Source organism: Bombus huntii, chromosome 9, assembly GCF_024542735.1.
Source record: "Bombus huntii isolate Logan2020A chromosome 9, iyBomHunt1.1, whole genome shotgun sequence".
Lineage (NCBI taxonomy): Eukaryota > Metazoa > Arthropoda > Insecta > Hymenoptera > Apidae > Bombus > Bombus huntii.
The window spans coordinates 7,241,791-7,252,497 of NC_066246.1; the positions used below are offsets into that span (position 1 = coordinate 7,241,791).

Here is a 10,707-nt window from a genome sequence, read left to right on the forward strand (position 1 = left end):
TAAAATTTGCTTAATTTTTTCTTCCTTCTTCGTCGTCTTCTATTTTCTATATAAAAGAAGTTAATGTCTTAATTTTTCTATGTAATAATATCATGTAAGAAATGTTTATTGAAGATGTGCACAAGGAATAAGATTACTTCTCAAATTAAATTTATTAAAACTATGATAATATAAAAATATATCAAAATTTATTTTTTTTAATATTCTTTTCAAAAAAATTTAATAATTTTATAATAGACACCTTTTTGTACAAAAAAGAAATGAATGATTAAATTTGTATTATTAAAAAAGAAAAATCACAATATCCATAGCGCATTCTTTATATTACTTCTTCTTAGCATTACTTGAACAAAATTAATCATCTTATTTTAGTATTTCTATATATAAAATAATTGAAGAAAAACTTAATTTTGTAAATGCTTTGCAATAATTTATATGCATAATTGAGACGAATCGTATACCTTTCTGTTTAGCAATTTTAATGTTCTTTTCCATTTCTGCCTTGTATATTTCTTGCTTTCTCTTCATCATAATGTCACGAGCAGCTGCTATTTCGTCTTCTAAATACCATCGGAGAGGTCCTCTGCATCGTTTACATATCATTAATTCACCCAAAGTTTCAATGTCTCTACCTCTATCTGGGGTTCTACCTTGGGTTCTATCTTCAGGGACTTTTACAGTACCCTCAAGTCTGGGGGTCCGGTACCTACGACGTCGATACGGTTGGGCATACGACTGGTTGCCCCAAATAACTTGTTGACCACTTCGATATTTACTCCGAAGTCCACCTCGTTGAGCATTTCTTTGGATACTTCGTTGTCTGAAAGATTGGATGTCGTCATGTTCTTGAAGGCGGAATTTAATATCAGGTCCTCCTTCGAGTGGACCGCTTGAAGGAAAAAGTGGCTGGGGCTCTTCTTTTAATGAGAGTAATTTTGGGTCGTAGTCTTTGATATCACAACAAAATCCATAAGGTTTTACTAAAAAATCATGCTGTGATGTACTAACATTAAGTTGTTTTACTCGGCTCTTTTTCATGTTTTCTTTTTGGTAATTTAATATTGACGTACTTTAAATTTAAGTAAAGAATATATTAAGCGAAAAAGGGAGAAGAATCATATTGGGTTCTTGTTAGAAATAGGTTTGAAAAATTTGAAAGAACTATCTAGGAGAATCATTGTTTTCATGTTAAGTACGTGTAAGGGTTATTATAAAAATGTAATTAAAATAGTTATAACAAAAATTTTTATTGTTTTTAATTATTTACTGTAATGACTAGAGTATTAATCATCAAAAATTAAATACTCAATATAGTTCACGGATTGAACTTTATGTTAAAAATCATTATTAATAATGTATATAAACAAAATATTTTTATCTTAACTGGTTGGAAATTTATCATCTTCATCATGTCTTGTAAAAAAAAAATTTGTATCTTCTAAATATAATTTGCAATTAAAATAGGGTCAGTTAATATTAATAAGTACATAATTTTGTTTGGTTTGAATATACATATAGATTATAGACTGATATATTCTGCTAAAATTCTGTGTATATATACATATATATATATATATATATATCCTGATACATTTATACAGTAAACAGCGTTTGCTACATTTGATGTAAACGAGTGGTACCATTTTAGAAAAGAGAAAACTATATATATACAATTTAAAAATTACTAAACGGTATGTGTGATTTTGAAACGTTACTCATAACAAGTTATTCATAAAATTATGAATTCCTCTACTTTGTCATCTGGAAGTTTGAGCCACTCACCGGGACAAAGAGCTTCGGAATCTCAGGATTCAGAACTAACCTCTGTTGGGAATCAAACTTCGAAAATTTTGAATCAAATGAAATCCGAGTTACAGGAGCAAAAGCAACAGGATCGTCTACTTCGAGAGTTACACTTAAAACGCGTTCAATCATTAAGGAAAGAATTGGATTACATTAAGGCAACAGAGTGGAGATACCAGTCAATTGATCGGTATATCTTAATTATTCGAAGCTTTTAAGTTGCAAATACCTTTTTATATACAATGTTTACGTGAATTTTAATGACAAAAATAAATTTTCATAGGTACATGGATAGATATAATAGAAATTAAATATGTTTTCATTTATATGTACCCTTATAAAGTATGCTATAGGACATAGGTCATCCATTAAAGACGAACCAGATGAAGAAATAAACAATGTTATAGCTCGCATTGAAAATGTGTATAGAAAAGAAATAAAAGAAGATGAAAGTTTTAATACGGATGCAAGTTATTACAAAACAGGAAGTATTAGTTTTATTGCCACAGATTACATAGTAGTTGATGACTTTTATGTTTATGATATAAAAAACACTTCAATAAGTAACTTAAAAGTAGGTGATAAAGTTTCTTATTTGCTCTCACCAAAGCAAGACAATCCAGAAAAACAACACAAAATAAAAAAGATTTTTGTATTAAATGAATCATGGGATAATGAAGTAGAACATTCTGAGATTGATAGTACCAAACCAGAAACATTAACAAGATGTGTAATTGGAAAAGTTATAGAACGTAAGAATCGACTATTAGTTGTAGAACCTGACAACATCACTGTTGACTTGAATAAAGTACAATCTGATTTTATTCCTGTAATTGGAGACTGGTTACAATTAGAGTCAGAAGTAGAAATCGATGAAATTTCTTACAATTTAAATGGAGAAATTTTAGAGATAAAAAGAATACAACCCTTACGATCAAAGTTAAATATTGGAACTGTAACTAGTTTTGATCCAACTAAAGGAGTTGGTGTTATTGAAAAGGATGTTGTATTTAATAAAAACATATGTGAATCTGGTTACATTCCTTGTGTTGGTGATAAAGTAATAAGTGATAGTATTGAGAGTGATCAAGGACTTTATACATGGAGGTCATTGACTGTGGTTCCAGTATTTCAGGCAAGTTTAGCATTTGAAACAGAAAAGTTTCACAATTCACATTTCAAACAGAAATTGTTTTATAATTAATTTTTGAGAGTACATTAAATTGCATTTTCAATCAATTTTATAATAACTTAATAACAACAAGAAAGATTACTTATAATAAAAAGTCTAGTAAAATGTAATTTTAATAAAAATAAATTTATTTTTTTAGGTCTCTAAAGAAGCTAATTTACCAACATTAAATAATACTTCATATAAGTTAAAAAAGGATTTAAATGAACTTGTAAAAAATAAATGCGGTATTGTTATAAGTGATAATATAAATGTTGATTTAAATGTACGAGAGGAAAAAAATTTAACAATTACTATAGAAAATGTAGGTAATACTACTCATGTATTGCGTAAAGGTTGTTTCATGATAAAAAAAAGCCACTCTCAACTAATATTAATTCAACCAATTACTCCTAATACAGTTTCAGTATTAAATCCTTCTGATAAATTAACTTATATATTTAAATGTACAGCAAAATTTATTGGTACAAGCAAAGAATTATTTATCTTTAAGTTCAAAGATTTTGAAATTGGACGATTTTTTAACATTACTGTTAAACCTAAAACTATACAAAACAAGTCAAATTCTAAAAGTAGTAGTTATAAAACTAATTATGTACCACACCAAGATGAATGGAATGAAGCTACATACATTCCAGGTATTCGTCCATGTAAACCACCATCATTTATTAAAGTGCGAAACGTGATATACAAAGTTCCTAAGCTTTATTGGGATGTAATATCAAAGTGCATAAATGAAAGAAAATCACAAACTGAGTGTAAATATGATATAGAAAATGCTATATCTTGTTTGTCAAATAGACTTTCTTTTCAATCATATAGAGATCGGTTTCATGCTTTATTATATCTGGAAGAAATTGCTCAAACGATAAATATGCAACGATACAATATAAGTAGCACAGTAATGAGACACTGTGGAGAATATTTGGTTATGGAAGTGCCAGGGCTTGCAGAGAAACGTCCTTCTCTTCTTGTTGGTGATAGGGCCATAGTATCTTTCGAGTGGGATAGTTCTCAAGGTATGTTATAAAATTTAAAATGAAATTGCATTATAAAATTTTATACCATAATATGGTTGATGTTTATATTAATCAGTAGTTATTATTATTTATTTTAATTATTTTATAATTTTTTTATTTATAAATTTTAATGATGTTCGAAATAGGAAAATTAAAATATGAAGGATTTATTCACAAAGTTACAAACTTGGAAATTTTTTTGAAATTCAATTGCCAATTTCATCAAAAATATAATTATGAAGATTGTCAAGTAACATTTAAATGTTCACGATCAGCCATACAACGTTGTCATAATGCAATTGATATGGCTACAAATCGTCTTGGTCAGAACTTTTTGTTTCCCACTCATGTAATTGAAAAAGAATCTCAGTTAGATCTTGAAGAACTTGAAGCAAAAGATAAGTCAATTTCTAAGTTATTAACTCGTCCGCGGACTGATTCTGTATCGTCAGAATCTTCTTCCACTAGTACTACATCTACAAGTAATAAATCTAATATGTCAAAATCATTTACAAAAATGTCAGTTGTACAACGATTATTTAATGTTGAACCTATTGAACAAAATAGGGAAAATACAATAGAACCTGATGTAAAAGACAAACAATGTATTGAAACAAAAAGTGAAGCAAATGTTACGAAAAATTCAATAAATACAGCAATACAAAATTCAAAAGAGACATCAATTTCTTCCTATAGTAGTGAATTACAACCAATTATTTCACAAGTACGAAAACGAAAGTTGCTTTGGTTTAATAAAAATTTGAATCATTATCAAAAAGAAGCTGTAAGAAACATTTTAAAAGGACATGCACGACCATTGCCTTATGTAATATTTGGACCACCTGGTACAGGAAAAACCATTACTCTTTGTGAAACAATTCTGCAAATCTTATCAACTATACCTGAAAGTCGATTATTAGTTGCAACACCATCTAATAGTTCAGCAACTCTTATAGCAGAAAGACTTTTAGATAGTGATATACTTAAACCTGGTGATATGGTATATATTAAATTTACATAATCCCATTCTACTGTAATTTTACATGGATTTAATTCAAACTTTTAATAAATAACAATAACAGAACAAAAATAGTTTCACAAATAAATTTGAAGATAATTAACATTGATATTGTATTGATTTTTCATCTTTTCTGTTTAATTCTGTTTACACATACTATCTTATTTGAAAGTTGCAATAAAAGTATAAACTATAAACTTTTTAAATTTAATTTAAATACTTTTCTTTTTTTTAGGTACGACTCATAGCTTATCATTGTTTGGGTAGTGATTCTATACCTAGTAAATTATTGCCATATTGTGCTACAGCAGAATTAGCAGATGAAACAACAATTGAAACGCCAAAGTATAATGGAGTGGGACTAAAATTAAATTGTACTATGAGTATACTTGGACGTCATAGAATTACTATTGGTACCTGTACTGCACTAGGAATATTAAATAATATGGGCTTTCCTCATGGACATTTTTCACATATATTAGTTGATGAGGCTGGTCAAGCAACAGAACCAGAAATTATGATTCCACTTAGTTTTATTCGTTGTGACTATGGGCAAGTAATTCTCGCAGGTGATCCACTACAACTTGGCCCAGTTGTACAAAGTGAAATAGCGAAGAATTTTGGTTTAAACGAATCATTTTTATCACGATTGCTACGTCATTTTCCTTACCAAAAAGATCCTAATGGCTTTGAAACATGTTATGATCCTCGACTTGTTACAAAGCTTGTTATAAATTATAGAAGTTTACCAGAAATACTAGAATTATCAAGTTCATTATTTTATGATTCTGAATTAAAAGCACAGGTACATTTATCTATATTATCGATGACTCGTTTCTTAAGTTTATATCATGGTAATTAAGAAAAATAATGTTTTTAGGTATCCTCTAAAACAAGCAAAGAAGCCAGACTTTTACAAATATTAGCTACTGAATTGCCAAAGAGAAAGGATACACCACCAGCTATAATTTTTCATGGTGTAAATGGCGAAAATTGTAAAGATGATGACAATCCAAGCTGGTATAATCCTGAAGAAGCAACTCAAGTATATCTTTATCTACTAAAGTTATATAAATGCGGTATTTCACCTGATGATATTGGAATTATAACTCCTTATCAAAAACAGGTAATATAATTGAACATAATTTGTCAAAAACATCTATAAAATTATTTTATACTTTATTCATTAATTACTTAACAGGTTCTTCAAATTCGTGAATTACTCATGGAATTAGATGTGGAATTACCAAAAATTAGTAGTGTTGAAGGATTTCAGGGTCAAGAGCGTAATGTTATCATCATTTCAACTGTGCGCTCTTCAATTAATTTCATAAATGAAGATATTAAACACTCTCTTGGATTTGTTGCATGTCCTCGAAGACTTAATGTTGCAATTACACGAGGTCGTGCTTTGGTTATCATTTTAGGAAATCCTACACTTTTAGCCCACGATCCTTATTGGAGGAGTGTGTTAATATATTGCATCAATCATGATTCTTATACTGGTTGTAGTTTCGGTTTTCCCGAAGATATAGAACATTCTTGGACAGAAACAAATGATTAGCTACTGATGAAATTAGCAACTTATTATTCATGACAATATTCATTAATATCGCGTCTTTTAATTTACTGAAATATCTGTTATTCAATCATAAAATTACATTTTCTCTAACATACAGTATTTTATGTCCATACATCTTTTTACAAAAAATAAATGATACTGTTAATATTATTAGAATATGTATGTTGAAAACTATATTATTTTCGTATAAATTAATAGAAATTTTTAATGTAAAATACCTATCTCTAACATTAAAATTTTTTAAAATGATAAGTTTATATTTTTTAACTTCCATTTATTTTGATAAGTTTGATTGTTAATTTCTTTATATCATTGTATGGATCAAAACAATATATTTATTTTTTAGATTAAATAGGAATCTTTTGTTAGAGAGCTGACTTAAAGGTACTTGAAATGAGATACATTAAAAAGAATTACTGAATTATACTTCTTTTTAACACGTTTCTTATAATGAAATGTGCCGATACATATTACAAACAGTACAATGGTTTTTATGTTGTAATGTACACACATATATTTATACAATGTTCCTACAAATATATTTTTATTCATTCAATTTAATTTTTTAAAGAAAAATGTATGAATAAAAATATATTCATTTCACGTTAGAACTCCGGCTTCCGTTTACATGCATAGAATTGAATTATTTCACTCCGCGTGTTTCGCTTTTAGGTTGGGGTTGAATTAAACAATTGGATGTTTTTAAACAATATCCCTGCATATTGCATCATGATGTCATAAGTCCAGATTCCACGAAATTTGGTACTGCAAAAAATAAAACAGTTTGCTATAATGTGTACAAGAAAAAGAAAACGAATTACATTTAGAGAGAGAAAATTTTTTTGTGCTTTTGATCTATGCATATATGAATGATTTGATGAATGGATAATACCTTGGATATTGTATAGGATACGATTCAATTACAGTGTAATTCTTAGTATAATAGCTTAATTTGAAAAAAATTAATGAACAAGTATTAGTATAATATGCCTCTCCTTTTATTCTCATTATATGAAAGTGAAGTGTATATTATATAATAATGTAATTGTTAAGAAAGCAATTATGTAATAATTAAAAAAATTTAGTAAGAAAGGAATGAATATTTAAGAATATTTATATGTAAAGTGTGATTTCTTGATGGAGAGAATCATAATCATTTTGAGTTAATCAGGTGACTGAAAAAAGCGAAAAAATACTGATGTATGAAAAATGATTGTGAATGATACTGACCTTAGTTAGTTCCACACTATACTTACAGGGTCTTGATTCTTAGCTTTTAGTTTCCGTTCAATTAAATTTTCTAATGCTTCACTACGAACACTTAAAGTTTCAATTTTCTCGACTAATTGTTGATAAGGAGATGCGGGCTGTCCACCCATTACAACATGCCCTAATTTGCTGTCTATTTTGGCATCTAGTCGTGCATTACGAATTAGATTAACGATCCAACATTCTGCTACATCTGCTTTCATATTAAGCTTTTCTGCAAGCATTCTGTAATATAAAAATGTATTAACGAATTATAAAAATATATTCCAATATTTCAATGTACATAATTAAAAACATAAAATTATTATATACCCAATACTTATACATTGATGTATTCTACAAAATGTTTCGAAGATCATTAAACGTGCGTTCTCTACAAATTCGCTCAGTAATGCAATTAAGAAAAAGTCATTAAATACAACTGTTTGACATTCTTGTAGTTTTTGTCTTGCTCCATCAAAATCAAAATTGACATATAAATGTTCTAGAAATTCTGTGATGGGGTCACGATATGTATAAGATTCCTATAAAGAATAAACAATAATTAATACGTCTTAAGATTATGTGTAACTTAAAAATATTTGGTAAATATTCACGAAAAGAGAGCCATTTATAATTTCGGTAATTTTGAAATATATTGTAAATCTTAGCATATTGAACAATTTCTTCTTATGCATGTAACCGGCGATCAGCCTTAGTATTCAAGTTATGTGCAAAAATATCCGGTCGCTCGGCTTTGTTTTTTAAGCTGAGTTGGATTACTATGTAGTATTATTAATTCGATTGCCGAGAATAAATATAAACAATACTGAGCAACCAAATTAATATTACTATGTACTAACCCAAACCAGTTTGAAAAGTAGGGCAGAGCAACTGGATATTTTTGCATATAAATTGAAAACTGAAACAAACCGTTGGTTATATGTACAGGGAAAAGTTGTTTGAAATGTCGAGCTTTACAACATATTTAAAAATCAACAAAATCAGAAATGGCTCCTTTTTTGTGGATATTTACCAAATATTCTAATAAAGAATTACTACAAACCTGCTGTATTACTTTTACAAGATCTTTCAAGATAGATCGCCTGGAACGATTAACGATGACAGCAGCTGCTAAATATCTCAATATATGAGGACACATTGTCTGAATTGCGTTTAGGTAACTGTAAAACAACAAATGCGCATAATTTTGTATCCTTTATCATACTTAAAGTATATTATGTTAGTAATACAATACTTATAAAAATATTCACATACTGTGGTCTATAAAGAAACATTTCTACGATTAAATCTCTGCCTTTCACATGATTAAAAAATACAAATAAACTCCAATGAATAAGCCATGTTCTTTGTTGTAATACTTGAAGAGAATTTCCTATGACATTGCTATCAATGTATTCTCTTAATTTGTTTACATCCTCTAATGCAGTTTCCCAATTTTGCACTAGAATTTCTGATGCCAGTTTGCCCCAAAGTACATTTAAATAATTCTAAAAATTACAAATGTCTGCTTTATTATCTTAAAAATAATATAAATTAATCTATTTGTATCAAACATATAACTATTATATCATTACCTTATCAGTTGGTGGCATTATAAGCATATAAAAATATAAATATGATGTAGAAACAGAATAATTGCCACATTCATAACGATATTTTGCTAATTTCACGAAACTATCCATCATTTCCACTCTAAACTATAAAAAGATAATATATGTAAATTAAAATAGATTTGTTAAAATATATGAGATACATAAATACTATACATAAAAACTTGATAGAAAAATGTTTTTTAATATTTTTTATGTTAATTTGTTAGATTTATACAAAAATAAGATACCGTATGTGGTTTCATTTCACTTACCTCAGATTCTTGAGTAAGATAATTGTTCAATGCTTTAGAATCTCGCATATTTTCCATTTTCTTCATAACTTCTTCATTATTCATAAGTTGCACAACGACAGACACATTATTTTGTAAAATACCAAGTTCTTGTAGTACATCTGCACGACGAGCTTTCAATTCCTACAATTTGAAGTTCTCAATCATGCTTGTTATTTATAAACATATAATTATCACTTATTAAATTTATTTGTACCTCTGGCACTTCTAAGTTAGGATAAAGCTGTTTCCGAATGTCAATTGTATAATCTATCATATTTGTTTTGCTAAGAATATCGAGCTTAGCTTGAAGTAATTCGTCCTCATCGTAAATCTAAGAAGCACAAGTGTATTATAACCAAACTGTCTAAAGCAAAAATATTCTTTTTTTTTTATTATACCTGTTTTGCAGATAGGAATTCCAAAAGTGGAAAAACTAAATGCCGGTCAAGATATTGACCTATACGTGATGTTAAATCGAATTTCGCCATTTCAGATCTTAAAGAAAATCGGATTAAAGCGATTCTAACCACAATCTACGGATAAGAAAGGAATTGAACACGCTCCACGTTAGCGTCGAAGAACATAGAATATACAGAGCGGAAAGATTTAACCCAACAAATGGATTGCGTTATACGTACTATGATTTGTCAAATGATGTATTATAACATATTATATATCTTTAATTATTTTATGTTAATATAATATTTCTAACATCAATGTTAAACAGATAAGTAAAGAAATATGTAATATTCTATTCGATTTTTAATTTATGCTATAAAGTACTTATTATGAAATGATCAAAAGGTAAGTAGAGTCAGATACAGTAATAACATTTATAGATACATTTTTAACATAGTTTTATTATACAACTTTATTATGAGTCTAATACTATACTACATCAACGCTTTATACTTTTATAAATAATAATTAAATGAT

The 10,707-nt window shown here is 28.0% G+C and overlaps 2 protein-coding genes and 1 long non-coding RNA gene across 7 annotated transcripts; 1 reads left to right on the forward strand and 2 right to left on the reverse strand.

Moving 5' to 3' along the window:
* Positions 1–20: 20 nt before the first annotated feature.
* LOC126869246 (uncharacterized) lies at positions 21–1,527 on the reverse strand. The gene is made up of 4 exons (XR_007690857.1): positions 1,385–1,527; positions 651–820; positions 462–583; positions 21–46 (listed from the first exon to the last, which is right to left on the reverse strand). It is a non-coding gene; the product is annotated as an uncharacterized LOC126869246 (long non-coding RNA).
* Positions 1,528–1,561: 34 nt separating this feature from the next.
* On the forward strand, positions 1,562–6,770 carry LOC126869221 (probable RNA helicase armi). Of its 4 annotated transcripts, none has more exons than XM_050625470.1 (7): positions 1,562–1,691; positions 1,769–2,938; positions 3,135–4,014; positions 4,161–5,014; positions 5,268–5,837; positions 5,913–6,158; positions 6,234–6,770. In XM_050625470.1, exons 2-7 carry the CDS (start codon positions 2,117–2,119, stop codon positions 6,594–6,596), a joined length of 3,735 nt encoding a protein of 1,244 aa, XP_050481427.1. In that variant the 5' UTR covers positions 1,562–1,691; positions 1,769–2,116; the 3' UTR covers positions 6,597–6,770. The 4 variants fall into 4 exon arrangements, with proteins under 4 accessions (XP_050481427.1, XP_050481428.1, XP_050481426.1 ...); XM_050625469.1 differs by having other exon boundaries at positions 1,609–1,993; positions 2,087–2,938; XM_050625468.1 differs by having other exon boundaries at positions 1,609–2,938.
* A 252-nt stretch (positions 6,771–7,022) lies between these two features.
* LOC126869233 (eukaryotic translation initiation factor 3 subunit E) lies at positions 7,023–10,558 on the reverse strand. Of its 2 annotated transcripts, none has more exons than XM_050625495.1 (9): positions 10,170–10,558; positions 9,986–10,102; positions 9,751–9,912; positions 9,461–9,583; positions 9,141–9,373; positions 8,929–9,046; positions 8,196–8,407; positions 7,845–8,108; positions 7,023–7,379 (listed from the first exon to the last, which is right to left on the reverse strand). In XM_050625495.1, the coding sequence occupies exons 1-8, from the start codon at positions 10,257–10,259 to the stop codon at positions 7,850–7,852; spliced, it is 1,314 nt and encodes a 437-aa protein (XP_050481452.1). In that variant the 5' UTR covers positions 10,260–10,558; the 3' UTR covers positions 7,023–7,379; positions 7,845–7,849. The 2 variants fall into 2 exon arrangements, with proteins under 2 accessions (XP_050481452.1, XP_050481450.1); XM_050625493.1 differs by having other exon boundaries at positions 7,871–8,108; positions 10,170–10,556.
* Positions 10,559–10,707: the final 149 nt, after the last annotated feature.

Coding starts and splice junctions, on each gene's coding strand:
- LOC126869233 (XM_050625493.1), bottom strand. CDS start 10,259: ATGGCGAAATTCGATTTAACATCACGTATAGGTCAATATCTTGACCGG. Junction 9,584..9,750: donor ATCTTACTCAAGAATCTGAG/GTAAGTGAAATG, acceptor ATCTTTTTATAG/TTTAGAGTGGAAATGATGGA. Junction 9,047..9,140: donor ATGTTTCTTTATAGACCACA/GTATGTGAATAT, acceptor GTTGTTTTACAG/TTACCTAAACGCAATTCAGA.
- LOC126869221 (XM_050625470.1), top strand. CDS start 2,117: ATGTTTTCATTTATATGTACCCTTATAAAGTATGCTATAGGACATAGG. Junction 5,838..5,912: donor ATTCTGAATTAAAAGCACAG/GTACATTTATCT, acceptor TAATGTTTTTAG/GTATCCTCTAAAACAAGCAA. Junction 6,159..6,233: donor TAACTCCTTATCAAAAACAG/GTAATATAATTG, acceptor ATTACTTAACAG/GTTCTTCAAATTCGTGAATT.